Below are 24,149 nucleotides of genomic sequence, written 5' to 3'. Positions count from 1 at the left end.
CTCTAGTCCCCTGATCATCCTCATGGACCTCCTCTGGACTTGTTCCAACAGTTCCATGTCCTTTTTATGTTGAGGACACCAGAACTGCACACAATATTCCAGGTGAGGTCTCACAGGAGCAGAGTAGAGGAGCAGGATCACCTCTTTCGACCTGCTGGTCACACTCCTTTTGATGCAGCCCACGATACGGTTGGCTTTCTGGGCTGCGAGCGCATACTGAAGCCGGCTCATGTTCATTTTCTCATGAACCAACACCCCCAAGTCCTTCTCCTCAGGGCTGCTCTGAATCTCTTCTCTGCCCAACCTGTAGCTGTGCCTGGGATTGCTGCAACCCAGGTGTAGGACCTTGCACTTGTCGTGGTTAAACTTCATGAGGTTGGCATCAGCCCACCTCACAAGCGTGTCAAGGTCCCTCTGGATGCCATCCCTTCCCTCCAGCATATCAACCGAACCACACAGCTTGCTGAGGACACACTCAATCCCGCTGTCCATGTCAGCGATGAAGATGTTGAACAAGCCTGGTCCCAACACCAGCCCTGAGGGACACCACTCGTCACTGGTCTCCAGCTGGACATTGAGCCATTGACCACAACTCTTTGTGTGCGTCCATCCAGCCAGCTCTTTATCCACCAAGTGGTCCATCCATCAAATTGATGTCTCTCCAATTTAGAGACAAGGATGTCATGTGGGACAGTGTTGAATGCTTTACACAAGTCCAGGTAGATGACATCAACTGCTCTACCCCGTCCATCAGTTCCGTAGCCCCGTCATAGAAGGCCGCCAAATTGTTCAGGCAGGATTTCCCCTTAGTGAAGCCATGCTGGCTGTCACCAAGCACCTTGTTGTTTTTCATGTGCCTTAGCATGCCTTCCAGGAGAATGTGCTCCAAGATTTTGCCAGGCACAGAGGTGAGACTGACTGGTCTGTAATCCCCTGGGTCCTCCATTTTCCCCTTCTTGAAATGGGGGTTATATTTCCTTTTTTCCAGTTGTCGGGAACTTCACTTGACTGCCATGATTTTTCAAATATGATGGCCAGTGGCTTAGGAACTTCATTTGCCAGCTCCTTCACGACCCACAGATGGATTTCATCAGGTCCCACGGACTTGTGCACGTTCAGGTTTTTAAGATGGTCTCGAACCAGATCCTCTCCTACAGTGGGCCCAAGGTCTTCATTCTCACAATCCCTGTGTCTGCCTTCCAAGACTTGGGTGGTGTGGTCAGGGCATTTGCCAGTGAAGACTGAGGCAAAGAAGTCATCAAGAACCTCAGCCTTCTCCAAATCCTGGGTAGTCATTTCTCCTGTTAGCTTCTGGAGAGGGCCCACGTTGTCCTTAGTCTGTCTTTAATTCACTATGTACCTATAGAATCCCTTCCTGTTATCTTTCACACCCTTAGGCAAGTTTAGTTTTCCTGACCTGGTCCCTAGCTTCCTGGACAACATCCCTGTATTCTTCCCAGGCTACCTGTCTTTACCTCCACCTTTTACAAGCCTCTTTTTTCCCTTTGAGTTTTCCTCAGCAGTTCCTTATCATCCAAGGAGGTCTCCTGGTCCTCCTGCTGCAGTTACTTCTAGTCGGGATGCAACACTCCTGTGCTTGTAGCAGGTGCTCCTTGAATATCAACCAACAGTCTTGGCCCCCCCCTGCCCTCTAGGGCTATATCCCATGGAACCTTAGTAAGCAGGTTCCTGAAGAGGCCAAATATTATATGATACTACTGGACAGGACAGTCAAAGATCTTGAAAATATAGGAGAGAAGGAGTAACAGAAAAAAGATGAGTGACTAATTACTTTTTTTATTCCTTCTGAGTAAGAAGTTGCATGGGTTTATAGTGCAGCAGAGAGTGAGTGGTATGCTGAGTGAATACAGAGACAATGTATTTGAAGTTCTCTGGACCAAATAAGACCTATAATCCTGAGAGGGATTTTACAAATCTGTATACAAATATATGTGAGTTCAATAATCTCTAAAGCAAGCTGGGTGATTTCAGGACCCATGTTTTTCCCCAGGTAGTTGTTTGGAACTTGTTCCTTTCTTAACTGTTCTGTACTCTGGAGATGAAGCTGTATCTTGTAGTTGTCTTCATGTCCTTTTGTTTTCACTGCTGGCCACAGATGTTTCAGGTAAACTTCCTGTAAGTGTCCTTTTTATCAGATCATCTATATAAATATAGTTAATGCAGAAATGGTAGGGACATCAGTAGGGGCGCTCAGCAACAGTCCTTAGGATTTGATCACAGGTATATATATCCTAGCTGATATAAACCTGACGTCATTTCAAAGTGATGTATATATTGTCTTTACTGTATCACAATTTTGCATGGTTTTCAGCCTTTTTCTATCACTTTAAACTAAGTTAGTATTGAAGAACATTAACTATTGTAGATGTTTATGTGCATCACCTATAACATTTCTGAAAAGTGTTGTCATGTATTTGTTGACTTACTATGTTTTCACTGTAATATCCGTTACAACAAAATGTGTTCATATCTAAACTGCTAGGTAGTATGCATGCTTAGAAGTAGTTTTGGTGTATAAATTAAATTCTGCCACTGACAATGTATATAGCTCATCTTGCTTGTGACTTCTGTAATTTTTGCATGTTATGGTTTCCTTGAATGTACTTGGTGACTATACATTTGTTTGGATTTACCACCATAATGACACAAACCAGTATGCTGTGCTGTTTATTTTGACACTCACAAATTTGTGTGCCTTTTTTCCTGAACGTATTTTGAAGAGGTATTATGCATACCTCAGAAGCTTCTGCTAGGATAGCCCGTCAAAGCTGCCTGTCTCTGTCTGATCTATGTTATTCTTAATTTTTAGTAACTGTGGAGTTTGTTTGCTTGTTTTTCTTTTTTCTTTTAGAAAACTTACTACAGATAGTAAGCTTCTATGGTGGTAGTGATGCTTAAATAGAAAGATAAGTTATTGTCCTTTCTTCATTCTATACAGTGTTCTGGTTTCATGCATCATCAGGAGTCTGCTGGTAGTAACAGTAAATGGCTGTATTAGTGATGTCATTGGTAAATGTCCAGTTTTTGCACTTCTTCATAGTAAGCTGAATTATTAAATAATTCATTTCTCAAGCAATGAAAGACTTTTCTTGTATCTGCAGTGCACAATTTATCCCTTCCCATATGGTTGCTAGTTTATTTATTTGGGGGGGGGGCAGGAAGGGAAGGGTAGTTACTACTGCCTACTATTTCATGGAGTCTCTTTAAGCAATTCTAATAATTCAGATGTAAACAGTGACTGAAGGGAAGTGCCAAAGGGAAGGGATGTGAATTATGTCTGCTTGTAGATTTAAGCCACAGGTGAAGAAGCAAGTTCTTTGTGTAAGATGCAGCTTGTAATGCTGCTCATCCTGAGAGAAAGAAATCTGCTGGATAAAATAGTTAAGGTAATGGTGATACAATGGGGGTAAAAAAGGTAAGGCTAAGGGTATAAGAGCTTAAGGCACTATGGTCATGAAAAAGACAAAGTCTAAGCATATAGCTGTGGTGGCCCTTTATTTGGTTCTATCAGTAGAATAGCTTTTGTTACTAGATGTAAGATTTGTATACACATATTACTCATTTTTGGCTAAAAAGAAATGGTAGGGCTCTTATGTAACTTGTGGTTTAGTTCATTCTCCTTCTGTATGGAGAAAAATCTTAGATGCATTTATAATTGTCTTGGAGGACTGGGTTTATGAACTACTGTAAATTTTTAATTTTTAATGACCCACTCTGTGAAAGAAAAGAATAGGTATCACAGAAATTTCTCAAAGGAATAGCAGGCCAGTTTATTACTATCAAGTTGTATTAAAACTTTTTTTTTGGTGGAATAGAAGAAGAATTTGCTGCGAACTAAATAATACAGGGAAGCCTGGAGAAAACCTGCATCTACCTTAAAGCATCCTACTCATTACTACTTTGCAACTGTAAAACTTTGTAGATGTGAAATTGGACTGTGAGTAGGAATTGAACTGTTTAATGTCTTATATGTAAGGAGCTTCTTGGGTGTGAGAAAAGGTCCAGAGCAGCTGGCATTGTGGATGTTTGTATCTGGTAGTCAGACTGGAGCAGAAATACCTGATACAAATAGGTATGTAGCAGTATTCAAAAATGTGGTGAAATAAAGAATTTTCACAATATTGTTTCTATTTGCTTTGCAGTTCTGTAAACAAGAATTGAATTCATTTGAACAATGTTTAATATTAGACATGCAGTGTCCATGTTTACGTGGCAATTTTATTTGGCTGACAAATAAATAGCTGTCATCTTGTGTGTCTTTTGTTGACATATAAACTTCATGGTAAGGACTGCATACTCTGTTCTTTGGACCTCCCAGGAAACTTATTCCTGTTAAAATTTATATATGAATTTGGAATCACAGAACAGCCCAGGTTGGAAGTCACCTCATGAGATCATCTGGCCTAACCATCTGTGGTGAAAGGAGCCTAGATGAGATCATCTGGCACCCTGTCCAGTTGCATCTTGAAAATCTCCAATGATGGTGACTCTACCACATTCCTGGGAAGGCTCTTCCAGGGAAAAATTGTTCTTACTGTAAAAAAATTTCTAATGTTGAGATGAAACGTCTCCTGGTGCAAGTTCTACCTACCCATTCCCCTTTGTCTTCTCCATGTGGCTCCTTGTAAAGAAAGAGCCTTCCTCCTCTTTGTAGCAGCCCTTCAAGTACTGGAATACTGTGATGAGTTCCCCTCTAAGCCTTCTGTTCCCTAGGGAGAAAAGACCTAACGCCTTCAGTCTTTCCTCTTGGTGCAAGTTCTCCAGCCCTTTGAACATCTTTGTGCCCCTCCTTTGGAACCTCTTCAGTGTGTCCATGTCCTTGAATTGTGGGGACCAGAACTGGACCCAGCACTCCTGCCGGAGCCTGACAAGCGCTGAGTAGTGGGGGCTGTTTCATTCCTCATTCTTGAGAGTTCTTATGGCTGTGTGCATTGAGGGCCAAATGGAATTTCGTGTGTTGAAAGCTTTTAAAATGGTAGGGAATCTACCTATTATAATATATAATATGCCTATTATGATACCTTATGTAAGGTATATAATTATATATACCTTGTATATAAGCTGTCTTATGTAGTAGTTCTTAAAATATATTCACACTATTCTCAGTCTTTTCCAACATCTTTCTGTGTATGGAATGTTTAAGGAAGGTTTTCTTCAGATGGTATTAATGACCAGAGTGTCGCAAGGTTTAAAGTTGTAGGGAGAAAATAGTGAGATCCAGAAGTTCTTGGTTCGCAAAAGGTCCTGAGTTGACTGAGTTTCAGGTGAAGACAATTCCTACTGAAGTTTGAAACCCATTATACCCTCTCACAGAGCTGTTATGTCGGTATGTTGCGATTATGGCCAGCTTACTACTTTGATCAGTGTAAGCCAAATAAGTCCTGTGTGTGCTGGTATGTATTTCTGTTATAAAGGTATTTTTGTTTAAAAATGTTGTGGTTTTCAGGTGTTTATTTGTAAAAGGAATTGCTTTGAATTAGTGACTTCGGAAAACTGTAGAGTGAAACTGTCCTTTTCTTACATACACTCTGTCCTTAAAATAGTTAGAAAAAAACACAGAAGTTATTATATGGTATGCTTGCATTTATTTGCCTTTATATGCTTGCACTGGAATTGGTGGCACCAAGTCATCTTCACACTTAAATCGCATTTAATTTTGCAGGTATAATCCCTAGGGTAGAAATGTTTCTAATATGGCAAAGAATGTGAAAAAATCTGTAATTTTTAGTGTTGTTCAAATGCCTTTGAATTTTTGTTGTCTGCTGTGCTTGGCATTACAACAAAAGTAGTTTGTTATACTGCTTACCTTGCAGAAATTCTTTCATTTTAGTCCTTAGAATTGAGATTTGAATCTACTATAATTGAACCATGCTGGGATTTTGTTTTACATTTGGTATATTGAGTAGTATATATTAATTATTCCTGATATGTTTTTACAAGTCTTTTACCAAACTTTGAATGTAGTAAATAAATCCATGTGACAAAGTTAGCAGATGGACCACAAAGTCAAGTTACTTGGCACCCTCTAGGGGAAAAAAGCCCCACCACTTGAATTTCTTAAGATCATATGGGACGGATCTTTGACACTACTCTATGTTTGAAACTAAGACAAGTCATGCTAGATAAAAATATTCTTGTCATCATGTGTTGGCATTTTATTTTTATTGTGCATAATTTGCAGTATGAATCTAATATATTTTTTTCTTGAAATCTGAGCTAACAGTGAACTAGAAGTCTTTCTGATAAGCTAGTAAAAATTCCAAGTACAACTCAAGACTTAAAATAAAATTAACTTAAAAATTAGATTTCATTTTACATAGAGAAAAGGGTTTGAACATACATAATAATGGCAGTCACCAGAGGGCAATGTTCATCTTAATTTTTACATACCTGTTCAAAGTTATATGCTGTTCAGTCTGAAAAATGGGGCTGAACTGTTAGGTTTGTGATTAAATTCCTTTTGTATGTGGAGGTTGCAAGTAGTATGTAATTTTCCCTTTCATTTCCCAGCTGTAATACATTGCAAACTGGAAGAAAAAAAAAAAAAAAGGATTTTGCTTAAAGCTCCAGAAGATACGTTGATTTGCTCAATTTATTTTGGTCAGTTTCCCAAGGAATGTTCTGTGTGTATTCCAGATAAATTGTAACTGCAAAACATTTTTGATCATGCATCAACTTCCCTTTCAATGAAAGCACATTTTGAAAAATTCCAATCCCTTTCTAAAAGAAGATAACAGTATCACAGCAAACAGTGGTGTATATATATAAAATACTTTTTTTTAAAGAACAAAACTCTCTTTACTTGATTGTATTAATGAAACACATCTTTCTACCTAAAACAAATAATAGAAATACTTATTTTATCACATTTTTAAGTTGCAAGACAGTGTACTCTGCTGTGATGTTAGAGTCCGTGAAGGATCTTGAGTATTATTATAGCATACTAACAAGGAAAAAACCAACAAAATAAACATGTACACAAACTTCTCTCTCTGCGTCACTCTGAAACCAGGGTGAGCTGCATAACGCAAGTATTTTTTACACCTGCAAGCCAATTTTCAGTAGGAATTTATGGACTTGGTAGCATGAAATCCTGTCGGTGCAGGCAACCTATAGGGAAGCATTTGAATTATTTTTATCTCCAGTAAGCAGAGAGGGAGGTTCATCAGTCTTTACATATCTTGTATTTTGATTTAAGGTCAGATCACCTGGTTCGGCTATGAAAGTCCTCGTAGTTTCTGGGACTACATTCGAGTAGCTTGCCGAAAAGTCTCTCACAATTGCATCTGCAGTATTGAGAACATGGAGAATGTCGGTTCTTCTAGAGCTAAGGTAGGGAAGAGAAAGGTCAAATTGACTTTTTTTTATTACATTGTTCTGTGTAAAGTATAGCTGACATTTCTGTACCCAGAAGAAGAACATACTAGTAACCCTGCCCCACAAAATTTTTCATTGTTTGAAGTATTTTTTAATATACCTAATAAATACTTACTTTAAAAAAAATCCATTTAAATCTGAATGTATCCCTTCTAAATTTGTTATTCAGTAGAATAAATTGCAAATTCTCTATTCAATGACCATGTTGTATTATAAAATTGCCTTCGCATTTTTGAGCTTACATACTTTTTAAAAATGCACTATATTGAGGGAAATTATGTACCTGTGGAAATGCCTTACAAATACTATTTTAAAATTGTGGAAATGTGATTTTCCCCTCCCTCCCCCCCAAGTGTAATTTTATTTTGTATATAATTTATGCGCTAATAAAAAAGGTGTTACCAACTGTTGAGTTTGCTGGCATGATTGTGCAGGAAGCCTTTCATAGATTTATTTGCTAATAAAGATCCATCATTTTAAAGGATGTATATAGAAATCATAATTTCTGATTGTCAGTGTGATGAAAACATGAAGGAGGTAACAATTTAATGTATTGATATGCATATGAACTGAATAGGAATGAGCTTTAAATTGGTACATCATTAAATCTTAATGGTGTGAGACAGCATACACAAACATCTAAAAAATTAAGTAAAAAAATTAAGTAAAAAAAAAATTAAGTAAAAAAATTATTAAGTAAAAAAAAGTGCTATTGGACAGATATTACAAGTTCTTTTTACTACATTGGAACACTTTTCAGTAGCTTGTATTTCTGTGGGAAGAAGCCTTGACTGATAACTGAGAACCTTCAGACTTGAAAGCATAAGTAACATAAAAGGATGCATAAATTAGTGTTCTTAATTCTTGTTACTCCTAAATGAACTGGAATCAGTTATTTGAAGAAGTATGCAAACTGTGTTCTATGGCTGTTTTAAAAATCTGCCAGATTTATTATACTCTGGATTATTTAGAGTTGGTGTCATTGGTGAGGTGGAAATATTTAACTTGTTATAAACAAATGCTTTGTAGATTGTTGTTTTGTTGGTTTTTTTTCAGGGGCATGACTGTGCAATTTAAATTACAGGTATTTACACAACCAGATTTTTCTTCATTAAAAGATGATGCTTAGATCAAGCAGCACCATGAATCTAGTAGATCTTTGAATAGCCGTTCTAATGATCCATAGTATTGCAAAACAGCCTGTTTGCAATGTCTGCTATTGCTCCTTTCTTCTTTTGCATAGACTCAGTTTTACATTTTATACAGTAAATGTATATATAATCTGCATGAAAGCTTTCAAACACTTGAGATTCTATGGCAAAAAGCTGGTTTTCTTATTGACTGGTTATTATTATATTGACTGTTTTTTCCTATCCAGAATATTACATGCTTTTCCTAGCACTCAATGTACTGGAGTATTAGACTGATAATTTAAGTCATGCAACTTTTCTTGCTTATGTTGAGATCTGAAAATTCAGAAAATTTGGAGAATTTATTTTCAAATACTTTCTGGAGAGACTTGTGTTCTAGCATGTGATGATTGTGTTGATTATATTCAAGATTTATTTTAATGATATTTCTGAATTCCAAGATTTTAATAGAGATGAGTATTTAAATTCAGCAGATAATAAAATGTAAAGCTATTTTCTGAAATAATCCTAAAAATAAATTGAGATTTTTCTTTTACTCTGTGGCTAAGTCCATGCCAAATAGTAAACAAAGAAGCTAATTTGTGCAGCTAATGTGTGGAGAACAGTGCTGGATTTTTGGAGGTGTGTGCAGAAGTATTTTGGTTCTCTGCCTGACAAGGTTGGAGACGTGTCAACACAAATACCAATGGTATGCATCAGTTTTACTGGTGGTCCAAATTGGAGCTGTTAGTAAGGCTTTACCAGTGCTACCTAGCCTTGCTTTCACTGGAGCTACATAGGCTTTAGACATTAGCAAAGCAGAATCATCAGGGTTCATACGTCATGAGTTTGTGCAAACCTCATGAGGTTCAACAAGGCCAAGTGAAAGGTCCTGCCCCTGGGTGGGAGTAGTCCCAATCACAAATAGAGGTTGGGCGGAGAACAGACTTGAGAGCATCCATGAGAAGGACTTGGGGGTGTTGGTTGAGAAGCTCAGCATAACCTGGCAGTGTGCACTTGCAGCCCAGAAAGCCAACCGTGTCCTGGGCTGCATCAGAAGAAGCACGTCAAATGCCAAGGGAGGTGATTCTTCCTCTCTACTCCACTCTCGTGAGACCCCACTGGCAGTACTGCATTCAGCTCTAGGGCCTCCAACACAAGAGGGACATGAACCTGCTTGAGCAAGTCAAGAGAAGGGCTGTGAAGATGATCAGAGGGCTGGAGCACCTCTTTTATGAAAACAGGCTTGAGAGAGTTGGGGTTGTTCAACAAGGAAAAGAAAAGGCTCAGGGGAAACCTTATAACAGCTTCCCATACCTAAAAAGTCCAGCTAAAAATCTGGAGATGGACTTTTTACAAGGGCCTGTATTGATAGGACATGGGGGAATGGCTTTAAACTGACTAGAGGGTAGATTTAGGTTGGGTATTAATTCTTTACTGTGAGGATGGTGAGGCACTGGCATAGGTTGTCCAGGGAAGTTGTAGCTGTTCCATTCCTGACAGTGTGCAAGCCCAGGTTGGATGGAGCTTTGAGCAGCCTAGTCTAGTGGAAGGTGTCCCTGATCATGGCAGCAGGGTTGGAACTAGATGATCTTTAAGGTCCCTTCCAGCCCAAGTCATTCTATGATTCTGTGTTCTAAATAACTGCAATGTAAAGGCAGCTGTCCAGATAAACATCCTTTTAATTTTAATGTACTCTGTGTTAAAGTTTTTGCTGTGTTGTGGGTATTTATGAAAGTGATTTGTTTTTGGTTTTGTTATTTAGTATCTATCTTATTATAAATTCAGTTTGATTTAGGTCTATATAAATTTAATGTAGGATTATAATCTACTACAGGTGGCTTTGGTACAATGTCTGTAGTGATACTCAGCTAGATGTCAGTAAGGCCCAAATATGTTTAGTACAAAGACATCTTATTACTTAAATAAGTATTTTTAAGTTTATGTGGGCTGCAAGAAATGTTCCTGATGTTCTTAAAGTGACAATCATAATTATGGCAGCCACTTGAAATGTCGTTTTCCTGTAAGCTACAATCCTGTGCACTAGACCTGTAAATACAGTGCAACACATTCCTAAAGGTTATCTTTGAAGCTATTGCAGTTGTTCATAGAACTGTTTGAATGAAGTTTTGCTTCTGGACTGCAAGTTTTTTACCTCTTAGATTAAATTCCTGTGTTAATTCATGTGCAGCTTCTGTAATGATGCCCTTACTGAGGGGGGAAAAAGTAATTTATTTTTTTATTGATCCCACAAATAGTTGAATGAACAGAGAGAATTATTTTTTTTTTAAAAACACCTTGAGGGTAAGTTACTGATGCTTTACATTGGAAACAATTTGGTACTTCCAATAGTATTGTCTTTAAAATGGAAAGCTTTTTGCCATGATGTGTTACCATTCCTACCACTTAACGCACATGAGACTTTAAAAAGGCTGGATTATATAATTAAAGCAATATCCTTCCCCCACCTTTAAGTTGTTGATAACTTTATTTTGTAATGAAGTTGATTTGTAAGAATGCTTTTTCTCTTTTCATTATCACTGTAATGAATTAGATCTTAGCAACTATTTCTGTTTAGTGGTGATTTTGTTAACAAGTTCATTTCACCCAGATAAATCAATTGTATTCATTTTCAGATGGAAAATTGTTTCATTCTATAATACTTAGATATTTGATCTCTATTTCTTCTTGCAGGGTCGAGCCTGGATCAGAGTAGCACTTATGGAAAAGCACTTGTCTGAATACATTTCCACAGCTCTGAGAGACTTCAAAACAACCAGGTCTCTAAGACTTCTATTTTTGCAATATTTTAGCAAATGCTGCGTAAGTCGCATTGGGTTTGGAAGTGCATGTTCCACTTGATTTGTATAGGAAAGGATGTCACTAGTAAAAGCTGTAATGTTGTAAAAGATATCTAGAGTTGGTGTGAACTGACTAGATTTTAGCATGGGTAAAACTGCAAAATTAAAAATCGTGATTTTAAAAATGTGGAAAAAAGTCTGGAATTCTTGAAAAAGAGAAGGAAACTTCTTTAGACAAGGAACTAATTCTGAAACTGTGGCGTGATAAAGATTGGAAAATGTAATGTTCCTTTCAAAACTAGGTATGGTTGCCAAAGTCCTAGAGACTCAGTGAAAAATAATTTTTAAAGGAACATTTCTTGAAGAAGAAAGGAAAATAATTCCATGAACCTGTTGAGAGACATAGAACAGAATTAGTGATCAGGCATATCATGGGGATACTTATGGTAATATGAAATTTCTGTAACAGATTTTATTTATTTATTTATACCTTCTAATGGTAAAACCTGTTATGTACCAGTTTTGGACTGGTTCTAAATAATATGATTGTTATAGGATGCTGTATTCTGCAACAACTGTATCTTGTAGATTTATGATGAAGTCATCTAAGTATGAGTGAGCCTGTAAAATGGTACCTGATGTTGACCTCTTAAAAATTTTAGACCTACTGAATGGGCTTTTTGAACAGTAAGAGTTTTCTCTGCAAGGACTTCTGTTCATTTAGAATATTATTTGTTTCTAAGACTATTTGTCCACAGATCTCCATATATGTTGCCAATATTAAGGTGACTTTGAAGCACAACTAGGGAAACATCACATTTTATTGAAGTTTCCAGACCTATAATCTTTATTTTACCCAGATTTGTTTGCATTTACAGTAGACAAGACGCTCATAAACCAAAGATTTCTGGAAAAGATTTACTCATGTTGCCTCAAACTGAGAAGTCACTTGGGTTTTTGAGGGGGAGATGAGGAGGAAGAGGAGGGTCACAAACTTGTGTAGTTAAGTAGTACATTCTTTGTCCCTGTTTGGTAGTGTGGTTTGTTTGCTAGTGGATAACAGTGGTATTATTTTATTAGCAGTTTCAAGTTAATTTATTTGAACATGTTGATGTTTAATATATTTGAATGTTCTTTCAGTGGTATAGTTTTTGGAAACAACCCCTCTTGCATTGCAAACATAGTAAGTGCAAAGTTTGTTTTGAAGTAATATTTTAAATACAGCTAATGGAAATAGAAGTTATAGTTTCAGATCTTGGTATGGTGGATTTCAAATCTACTAGCAATAATGGACACTGTCTTTTCTTGTGTGGGATTTGGATGCCTAATATGTGGCTGGATTCTCTTGATGATGCTTTGCACAATTTATTTAGAATTTTAAATTATGTATTTTGATATATGCATGTTTAATAATTATTTACATAAACTATAATGTTATACATGTGTGTATGTAGCCTATGAGATTGATCTATCATACTGCTAGCCCTTTTTAAACCTCACTGTTGTGTTTAGGTGCCTGATCTTATGGCTAATCCTTTAATGAAGCAGCACTTTATTAGTGCTGGATCTGCATATTACACTGAGAAGGGAGTTGGGTTACGCATGGGCACACAGTTATTTTTATAAAAAATTGCTCAGCACAGACTCTTAACTTAAAGTAGACTGTTGTGAGGTGTCAGCTGCGTAGCCCTGAGAGAAAATTTGCGAGTTTTCCAAGGGACTGGTGTTTTGGCTAGATTACTGAAGCTGGTTTAAGAAACATTACCATTGTCAGGCTAACACATCTGCATCTCACTGTTACAAATAATGTCCTGTGTTTTTTGTGTGATTACTTCCTTGGCACCATTTTACAAGATAAACTGAACACCATACAGATTAGTACCTAGCAGTAATTTAACAAATGCCAGTGAAATAGGTGGCAATCAGCTTGTGCTGGGAGCATTGCTCTTAGTTCACAAGTAAGAGTAACTGTACTGAATCAGACTGTAAAGTCCATCTAGCTCAGTATTCTGTCTTAGCCAGTTTAACCTCCTAGTGCCATTCCTGAACTTCAAGAGTAGGGAGTTGAGTCTGTACATCATAGTCTCTATGTCAGGACTATAATCTCTGTCTTCCCAGAGGAAGTCATCCAGATTTCTTGCTTCTACTGAGAACATCCAAGGTCTTGGACAACTCACTTCCTTACAGCAAATGGATGTCTGTTATGAAACTGCAAAAGTGGGACTTCTGATGGTGTGCATTATAACACAGTTCAGTCTTTGGAACTGTGCCCCAAAATATGTCTTCTCTGGATGTTTGCCATGCAGGCAACTCAGGCTCTTACTGAGCCATCCCAATGCTTACATGCAGTTCTTAAAACAGATGGAGCTTTTGGTAGGGCATTGCTGCTAGTATTTGAAAGACGGATTGTGTTCAATAATCTGGCACCTTCTTGCAATCATACATGGCTAGAATGTATAGGTGGAATGTGGATCTTGGTTTCTGGTAAGTGACCTTTCAACCTTGCAGTTGGTGCTGAACAGCTCTTCATTTTCCTCTTTCCACATGTGATGCTCAGGTGAATTGTAGTGACCTTTGTGCCTCTGCTGCTGCCAGGACTCCTTTAACACAGAAATTACAGTTGTGTGCTACTTAACTAAACAGACCAAATGCCTTTTTACAAGTCCGTGCATGGCAGTGGTGTGTCTTATTCACATATGTCCTGTGCGTGGAACAGTTCTGTCTGAAAGTAGCTTCTATGGTAGCTAGGAGGAGAAAATGAGAATAAATGGGAGAGAATGAGGAGGTAGTGAGGGAATACAGGTTTAAAAATGGTTTCTTTATTGGTCACTGTTCTCAAGCAGCCTTCAGAAGTCTGCATGTACCAGGGTACATGAAATGTATTTTGAGATCAAGGCGTGGAGTTCTAAAACTTTGGCCAGTACGTGTTTTGCAATAAAAAATGGTGCTAAGAAACACTCCTCCTTCAAATAATGAAAATTTTAAATCTCAGAATAACTGGATGCAGCATGAATAACCTGAGCATGCAGTAGAAAAAGCATGCTACCTGCAAAATAGCTGAGTTTTGAAAAGATTTTCTGAGAATGAAGAATCATTTTTGAACATTTAAAGAGTCTGCAAGTACAATTGTGAGAATTTTTTTTTTAATATGATGGATTTTTTTTTTTTTTATATAGAGATGACACACATTCTGCCTTTCAGGAATAAAGTGTATCTTCATCACTTCCTTTGCATTTTATCCATTTCTTAGGGCTAATATTGTGAATTGGTTTTGCTTCTATCTAAATTTTTATGTGCTCTAAGATTGTGGCGCTTTGTGCTGTGTAGTCTATTGTTTTGCTTTATTTGAAATGAAATATCAATCCCCCTGGGGTTCACATGAGGTTTTTTTTTATTTAAACTGTATTTCTTAATTTTTCTGTTAACTATGAAAAATAGTATTATTTGAGAGAAAATGATACTAACTGAACTAATTTCTTTTTTTATTGAAGGAGATTTTATGAGGATGGAGCAATTGTTCTTGGTGAAGAAGCAAATATGCTTGCTGGTATGCTGTTGGGACTCAATGCAATTGATTTTAGGTATTATATTTGCATGCTTCGTAATATAATGCTCAGGGAAAGTACTTTTTCTTTTTTGAAATAAAATGGATGCATTATGAAAAACGATGTTAGAGTTCCTTGATAGTTTGAGGGGCAAAAATTAGGTGGGGGGAGAAGAGGGCAGGGATAGAGAAAACAATCTTGAATGGCTCTTCTAGATAAGAACAAAACTATACCATAGTCTGTATAGCTGCATGATTACACAGTCAAGTATCAAAATTCTAAAAGCAATCTGAACAGTAATTGCAGAAGATATATTAAACCTATTAAGTAAAGTTTACAGGCAATTGAATCTTTTAAAGGATTAAGTACACAGTTATGCCCTGGTACTCAATGACAGCATTGTAACTGAGTATGTAGAAGGTATAGGTATCTTTAACTTTAGTACTTCTACATTTTAAAAGCTTAACCTACAAATGACCATTTAATATTAAAATGTGTTATAAATAACTGCAAAATATTGTAAGATTGCACGAATTTATCTGTGCAATCTTTAGCTAGACTTTTGTGTGCTTTGTTATACAATTAATTCTGTGTTTTTGGCTAATGAAGATACACACCCTAAATAATAAAAAAAAACACAACCAGAAAGAAAAAAAACTAACCCAAAACCAAACAATTTGGGGTGTGTGTGTATATATACACAAACATATATATAGCAAAAACATCAGCAAAGGTATAAAGTCTATAATGACTATGATAAGATGGTGCCAGGCCCTGTTAATATGCCTGGCTGGGTCAAGTTAACCTCATAAAATGGGGAAGGGTTTTGTAATACAGCATAGGAAAAAGGAGAATGTTAATGCTTTCCTCCAGTCTCCTGAAAATATGCTGTTAAAATTTACACTGCAGCAGCATTAATTCTTGTCAGAAACCAGTTTAGGATATAAACTGGCAGAAAACAGCACAGTCTCACTGGGTGCACTGAGTGTTGACAGAAGGCCTTTGGAGATTTACTCTTGCTTATGTACCCTTATATCAGTTTTGAGGCTTGTTGGACCCTTCTGTGAGTCAATTTAACTTGTTAGAGTAAAAAAACCCCATACTCAGTAAGAAAATAGTTCTTTTGCTATTATCTAGTTTGGCTCAGGGAAACATCCTGTAAGTGGCAGATATGATATGATCATAAGGATTAGAGAAGAAAAGGAATAAAAGGGATTAAGTAATGTCTTACCTTTCCAGTGGCAGTGAGCATTGAGTTTAGTTGCCTGTGGAACTGCAACTGGATGCTAACAGGGAATAAAAAACCCTGAAAATTCAGGTCATGATGGCTGAGCTAGCTCATCATGGAGTCAGATAAGTGCCAATACCACTGTAAGGAGGGGAAAGGGAATGTCTGGTTGGGATTTAATAAAGAAAAATAAAAATTACCACCCCCACCCCCCCCCAAAAAAAAAAAAAAGAAAAAGGAAAAATGTGGAGGGAGAGGTTGAAAACAAAGGATAGCTTCTTTTGGCAGCATTAGTTACTAGATTGGCTTAATAACCTCATCAGCTATGTTCTGAGGGAACTGAGAGGTGTTGCTGGATGATATGAGAGTTAGCCTTGTGTATAGCAAATTCAACTCTTACCAGATCTTTTATTAGATTAAGCCTTACACTATGTGAAATTAAACTACTTCTCTATTAGTACTATACTTGGAAGAACTATGGCTATACATAAGTAAGAGGCATAGCAAGAATAAGTCTGCAGTATGTAAGTCCTTCCATAAATAAGCATCAGTTGTGTTTGTCTCCCGTAAGCCTCAGTGGTACATACTGTCAGTATGAGAGCTTAGTTGTATGAGTGTGCTCGTTCTTCCTTTGTTCTCTGATTTCTAATGTAAGCATATGTATACATTCTTCTGGAGACATTTGAGTTTTTGTCAATGCCACATTTAAGAGCTTAGAAAATTTCTGGGCAAAATAGGAACATAGTGCTACAGAAGCATTTTTATTGTGTATCTGCTTAAACTAATTGTGGTTTTGCAGGGGTGTTTTTTCTTGTTTTCTTTGCTTTTCTGTTCTTAAGGGGAAAAAAAACCCAACAAAACCCAACCCAGCATATGTACTTTCCAAATACCACTTAAGTGGCTGCATTGCAAAAAATGGCGCTTTACAATTAAGCTAGGAAAAGTAGCAAAACCCATGTCTTACTAGAATTGGGTTTTTGATGACATATGGAAAAATTGAGGAATACGAGCCTTATGGAAGCATGATTGATTTTGCCACTTCTGTAATAATTAAACATGGTTCCCATACAATCTTTTATATCAAGTAGAAAAAGCATATAGGGTAGATGAGAGCTTTGTAAAGCTACAGCCATTTCAGAACATTTTCTGAAAGTAAGATTCATTAATGTCCCTCATCTTCCTGCAGCCCCACACCAGGAAGTGTCTGAAAAGAAAAAAACTGTGAAATATTTTTGAGACCTGATTTTTGATTTAAACTTAGTAGGATGGTTATGTAAGGACTCTGCAAACTCTTTAAATCAGCTTAAATGCTGAAGATTCCACTGTTATCCATAGGTCTTCTCTTTCTCTCGCTCCGGCTAACTTTCTTTTTCCTATTATTCCCTGCAGTCCGTCTGTAGTTTCAGAATAGAAGTGAATAATTAAAAGTTAGGGTTTATACCACTTGCCCTGATCATGTGGAATTTCTGTTTGTTGGGGGTTTCATTATGCTATAATATGCTCAGTGACTCTCGTTAAACAGTCTAGCTCGGCTGAGTAGGATTTCGGTATTAAATGCTCTAGGCCTTTCTTATTACCAAAAAATTAAGAAAAAAATCACATTGATAAGATTCAGCTGTCACTGCTGTAATTTTCTTGTTATAAGCTTACTGTTGTTTCTCTGTTTTATCAGTTTTTGCCTGAAGGGTGAGGGATTGGATGGCAGCTTTCCAGCTGTCATAGATTATACACCATATTTGAAGTTCACCCAAAGGTACTTTTTATCTTTGCACTTTTTAATTTTACTTCATTGACAATTTATCCTTCATACTGGGCCTCATACTTTTCATTTTGCATTCAAAATAATATCCATCTCTAAATATAAACCTGTGCACTGAGCTGCCTTGCTCTTTCAGACTGGTAGAATTATTACATGACTCATCACAGTGAGTCATGCTAACTTTGTTTACTTGGATTATGATCACAGTTCACAAGGAAACAGATTTTTTTAATTTCCTTTGAAGATCTCCAGACCAAGTTGTCCTTTGTCTTGGTCCTTTCCTGTGTAGCCATAAACTTGAAGGTAGCTGTCTTGTAAATAAAAACTATATGTGTCCTGGTAAATTGTAAGATATGACGGATAAGCAGTATAAGCAATTAGCACATAATAGAAAATCATGACCAGTTGTGTATATAATCTGACCTTCCAGCTACATTTTGCTCCTGTGATCAGTTATATGATTAAAAATTAAAGAAGTGATCATTATCTAACAAATTAGATAGCAATTTGATATCTCTAAAAAGCATGGAAATGAATGGAATGTGTTCTAATGTTAGTTTTGCCAAAATGGAGGGAAGCAGTTGGGAGTGAGAAATAGTCTTGAAGATGTACAACTGAACATGAAACATCCTAATTATTTTCTTGAAGTTCTTATTAGCTTACATGTTAATGACAAATTGTATGATTCAGTTAAAGCAGAATTTGCATCATGGCAGGATCACAGAGTTGTATGAATCACTTCTTTAAAAACTAGTAAATGCTGTTAATGTAGTGGAAAGCATAGTTGTAAGGAAAGATTTAAAATGGGTATTGGGGTAAATTAGAATTCTTGTATTTGAGACAGATGTCTGAATTTTCTGGCACAGATTGATTCTGGATGATACGCAGATATTTTCACAGTGAATTTGCATACTGTATGGAGAGATGCTCATGTTCTGTGAAATAACAGACACATCGTCTTCACTATAACCACAACTGTACGTTTTCATTTAGATTCATCATAATTTAACATAAAAACAACAATAACTTTTATTTTAATGCTTTTTAGAAACAAATAACATCTAGATTCAGATAATGCTCTTTTACCCTGAATTTATGAAGGAAAGATCCAAGTCATCACTTAGACAGCATATTGGAATGCATTGGCCCTTTGTATTCCAGGGTACTACATACAGTTGTCTGACTTGCCTAAGACAGCTTAACTAAGGTCTCAAGCAAATTTTGCCCATTCTTTAGGCAGCTATAAAAATAAAAGCTTGAAATATAACCTGTGTTTAGTGATCTATCCTATCCCAATATTCGTTCTTTTTGGTTTACAGAGCTTTAGATGTATTTAGTAACTGTGGTGCTTTAAATTTCAAGGGGAATTTGCATTTTAACAAACACAGCTTTTCACTTGCCTAATTAATATGATCTTTCAGTTCTGACAGCATCAGCAGTGATGAAGAAGAACTAAGAACACTGGGCAGTAGTGGCAGTGAAGGCAGTACTCCAGAGAACATTGGTCCTCCTTTCATCACAGATGAAAACAGTTGGTACAACAAATGCAAAAGGGTAGAACAGAAGTACCGGCTTGCTTTGGAACAGAAGGTAAAAGATTAGTTTTGTCAGGGGGTTGATGGAGCCAAAGCTCATCATCAGCCAACTGGTGACATAGCCATTTAAGCAAAGGCAGAAAAATATATAAAATGTTATTTACCTTTATGTAAGTGGTCTTAAAATGTATGATCTTCAGAGTATCTTAAGTATCTTTGCTCATTGATTTGAGGGAAAAGAGGTTTGGGGAGAGGTGAAGATAATACAGATATTGGATTTCACAATCTAATACAGAAGCTTTGGCTCCTTTTTCCAATCTGAGAGTTAAAAGCAGTGTTATCTCTCAAGCTGTTAAGTTGTGAGCTTGAGGTAAACACAACTGTCCACATGATTTTCTGTTTCCTTAGAGACCATAGAATTTTACTGATGTAAGTAGACTACCAGCAGAGGGTTCTTGTAACAATAGTGATGTTAAACTTTAGTCTTGCAGTAAACAAAAATGATCAGCAAAGTAATCCATCTAGGAATGAAAAGCAAAACTATCTTCTCAGCGATACTGAAATGGATTTTTAGAAAATATATAGTTTTAAGACCTGCTTCAAGTTAGAATGGGAGAAGAAAAAAGTGTGTTTGATTTTAATAATTTAGGCGGTATATTGAATGTTATTATAGAAACCAAAACGTAGGTCCTCCCTCTACCACCCAAAATACTGTAGGTTAAAGGTGAACTGAAATATATGTCTAAATGTTTTAGTATTTTTAAAAGCAAAGTGTTTCTCAGTTTCACATAACAGCATATTACATCTACAGACCACAATGCATATTAGCTAGAGACAGAGAGAAAAGGGAAGGCTGTTTATAGCCACTGAAGAAATAGTGCACAGAAAAAGAAAGGAGGAGTCAGAAAAATTTAAGAAAAGTGAAAGGCAAATGCTTAATGTTTTTAAAGAAATACAGCCAGTCTGAGAGAATACACCTGAGAACGAGACCCGGCATTAGGATTAGTATGGATTTCTGAATGTCAGTGTTAATATGGAATGGGTAGAATTAAGGTTGGTTTACTTTAATGCATGTGATAGAACCTAGTGAAAGTTTTTCTAAGTAACTGTGAAAAAGTCAGACTTACTGTGGGATGATAGATATGAGAGGTATTTTTTAAAAATATGCACTCAGTTATTTCTTTTCCATTTTGGGTCTCCTAGACTTCCTGCTTTTGAAATCTGACCTTCAGTGTTGACAGCCAGGTTGCTGTACAATCTTCTCAGCCAGTACGGTATCATTTTCCATATGGAAAGAACTTGTGTTCCTTGGGGCTCTTTCTGGTACAGGAGATGTTCTCCCTGCTTTTGTAAACCAAAATGTGTCAATCAAAAGGAATTTCTTCAGATACATAAGCAAAATCAAGATCTTTCTGTCTCCACCTCAGCTGTCCCTGAGGCACAGGAACATATTCCAGGCAGCATTTCATCCTTGTGTCCAGACAAAAGCATAGGATTGGTTTGCACTCCACTCTTCTCCACCTTCACTCAGTGAAAGACTGTAAAATATTTTGGGGTTTAATGAAGAAAGTGTAATCAATAGTGGAGAAGCAGTGAAGAGAACAAAATAGGTGGATGTTTATTTTTCTTGTTACATCCAAGTGGTTCGTTTCTAAGGATACCCTATCAAAGTTGTGACAGACATCTGTAGAAGCAGCACTGAAGCACAGTGTCCAAATCCACTAGCCGGAATCACTAGGAAGCTTTCCATCTGCAAAAGCACAAAGATCTTTAGTGGCTCTAACAGCAAATGGAGGTTTTGGTTTATTCACAAGTCTAAAATCCAGAAATATTTCTATTCCATGGGAAGCTATATGCTGATGTTATACTGAGTATTTCAAATTTTTGAGCATTACTCTTTTCATGACTCACATTATTCCTTATTTGTGTTCTTTTAATGAAGCAATTTCTGTAGTCAACTAATGTAGAGATGAATTCAAGTCAGCTTTATGATAATTCTTTGAAAACTTTGGTGCATTTAATACCATTTTCAAAATGATAGCTACTCTGACAACTATTGACACTTTCCTAATTGTCCTCTTTTAGAATGCCTACTTGACAATTGCAGCAGCAGAATAACTTTTTTACTCCAACAGACAGAAAATTTTCTATTGTCTAATTTTCATTTGGGATGTGCTTGACAAATTTTAATATCACTCGCTTTAACTATACTACATCTGTTCTATTATATCTTGTCCAAATGATCATTAAAGTCTTAGATGGAGCTATGGAATATTGCTCCTTTCCTGTGTGTTTCTCTCCTTCCCTTTTTGGGACCTTTTTCATGGCAATGAGTTACAATAACAGTTGAGTTGCATGCAGTACAGTAGGTAGTAGCTGATAGACAGATTGCTTTCTTTCAAACAAAGAGGCTTTCTGACATTCTGTGTGTTGGACCATTGTGACAAGAAGACCAAGTTGAAAATCATGTATTTTTAGTAACTGATACACACTGATGGATGCTTCTTTTGCTCTATTGTCATTCACTGCACAAACAATGATAAATTCCTTTTGTGCCTCCTAATTAAGTATGTGTACTGCAGTCATTAATAGCACAGCTCGATGATGTTTACTAGGGTTACAAATATGACAAGCAATTGGATTGCAGCTAAGACTAAGTTATCTGTATCTTCTGAGTTATTTGAATAGTAGGATAAGGTCAGGTATTATTTTGGCAAGGTAAACAGTAGCATTGCTTTATTGGATCAACAGTGCTATGCTGGTTTAGACCAAGAATCCTTGCTACCCTACTATCTTATCTTGGATACTTGCCCAAAGTAGATGTGAATGGTAGAATAAAAGCAAAGCAAATGTATATGCACTTTTATTAACTCTTGCATTTCTTGCCAATGCATGTCAGCTGAAGGGCTTCTTGAAGCTGATAAGGTTTGTCTGTTTAGTAACCTGTAATGGATTACTCTTCCAAATCCTTGTCAAATATCCCCTTGACCCTATCTAAATTTTTAGCATCCAAACCAATTTTTTGGCAAAGCATTCTGCACATCTACCATCTGTTGTGTGAAAAACCACCTCCTTTTCTGTCTCTTGAATTTGGCTCCTGCTGGCTTTATTTCATGGTGCCTAGCTCTTGCATGTTAAAAAATGATGAACAGTCACTTCCTTCCTGCCTTCTTCAGGCCACTCTGGAAATATGACGAGTTTGTCTTTTCCAAGTTGTCTCTTGTCCAGATTAATTAATCATAGTTTACACATTGGATAGTTCTGTGGTAATTATCTGTTACCTATTTTGGAGTGGTGTAAACTGTTCACTTTTACGTAGTAAACTTCTTAATTTTTTGTGTACTGTTTATACTGGAGTTTTACAGTCTTTTACTGGCAGGATGACTCACCTCACATTTTATAGAGATATTTATTGTCTGATTGTATTCTGTTTCTGATAGTGATGCTTCATGTCTAATCTTTTTGTAAAATATGAGATTTCTGGGAAGCATGAAATATGTCTGAATGCATCATTTAGTACTTTTAAAGCACTACTTGGAGGTCCAAGGACTACCTTAACAGTAAAGATAATGGTAACATTTGACAGGCAGAATTGAGCATACTAAAAAACTCTTAAAATTCCTTAGAACTTGTACTGAGACTAAAATAAATTCATATCAAATACGAATATATCCAGTGGATAAACCTGTATGTAATCATAGAATAGTTGTGGTTGGATGGCACCTCTTAAGGTTTTCTAGTCCAAATCCACTGCTTAAAAAAATGTAGACTAGAGTAGGTTGCCTGGGGTGTCTTGTTCAATTGGGCTAAACTCTCTACGTTTTTTTTTTCCCCACATTTAAATAGTTGCCTGTATTACAGTTTGTGTCTGCTGACTCTTTTCATTGGATATCCCTGAGAAGATTCTTAATCCATCCTCTTTACACCCTCCCCCTAAAAATCAATACATATTGATACGATTCTCTTCCTGCCCCTCTTCCCTTCTCACCAACCCTGGACTGAGTAATCCCAGCTCTTTCTGCCTCCTCTCATATGAGAGATGCTGTATACCCTTAATAGCCTTTGTGGTGGTGAATTCGATTAGTAACATTTTGCTACCAGCTCAGTGAAACCTGCATTCTTGCTCAACAGGACTGCACCTGTTCTGCCTCTAGGAAAACTACCTTTTTTAATTACTTTTTTTTTTTTTTAATATGGGCACCTATGAAAGAGTGGCAGAGATTCGGAGCAGCCCTGCAGAGAAGGACTTGGGGGTGCTGGTTGATGACAAAAAGAACATGAGCTGGCTTCAGTGTGTGCTCACAGCCCAGAAAGCCAACCGTATCAAAAGGAGTGTGACCAGCAGGTCGAAGGAGGTGATCTTGCCCCTCTACTCTGCTCTTGTGAGACCTCACCTGGAGTATTGTGTGCAGTTCTGGTGTCCTCAACATAAAAAGGACATGGAACTGCTGGAACAAGTCCAGAGGAGGGCCACGAGGATGATCAGGGGACTGGAGCACCTCCCGTATGAAGACAGGCTGAGAAAGTTGGGGCTGTTCAGCCTGGAGAAGAGAAGGCTGCGTGGAGACCTAATAGCAGCCTTCCAATACTTGAAGGGGGCCTATAGGGATGCTGGGGAGGCACTCTTTGTCAGGGACTGTAGTGACAGGACAAGGGGTAATGGGTTAAAATTTAAACAGGGGAAGTTTAGATTGGATATAAGGAAGAAATTCTTTAAGTGTGGTGAAGCACTGGAATGGGTTGCCCAGGTAAG

The 24,149-nt window shown here is 37.1% G+C and overlaps 1 protein-coding gene across 2 annotated transcripts in view; it reads left to right on the top strand.

Moving 5' to 3' along the window:
* RUNDC3B (RUN domain containing 3B) overlaps positions 1–24,149 on the top strand; it is a 53,920-nt gene that overhangs the window by 10,865 nt on the left and 18,906 nt on the right. For both annotated transcript variants that reach the window (XM_065666452.1, XM_065666453.1), the window contains 5 exons: positions 7,220–7,353; positions 11,223–11,308; positions 14,821–14,910; positions 17,775–17,855; positions 19,283–19,451. In XM_065666452.1, coding sequence (XP_065522524.1) covers positions 7,220–7,353; positions 11,223–11,308; positions 14,821–14,910; positions 17,775–17,855; positions 19,283–19,451 — 560 coding nt within the window. The remainder of the gene's footprint in view (positions 1–7,219; positions 7,354–11,222; positions 11,309–14,820; positions 14,911–17,774; positions 17,856–19,282; positions 19,452–24,149) is intronic.

Source organism: Lathamus discolor, chromosome 2, assembly GCF_037157495.1.
Source record: "Lathamus discolor isolate bLatDis1 chromosome 2, bLatDis1.hap1, whole genome shotgun sequence".
In the NCBI taxonomy this organism is placed as follows: domain Eukaryota; kingdom Metazoa; phylum Chordata; class Aves; order Psittaciformes; family Psittacidae; genus Lathamus; species Lathamus discolor.
The sequence above is the reverse complement of the archived record's forward strand: the minus strand, read 5'-3'. Positions and strand labels throughout refer to the sequence as shown.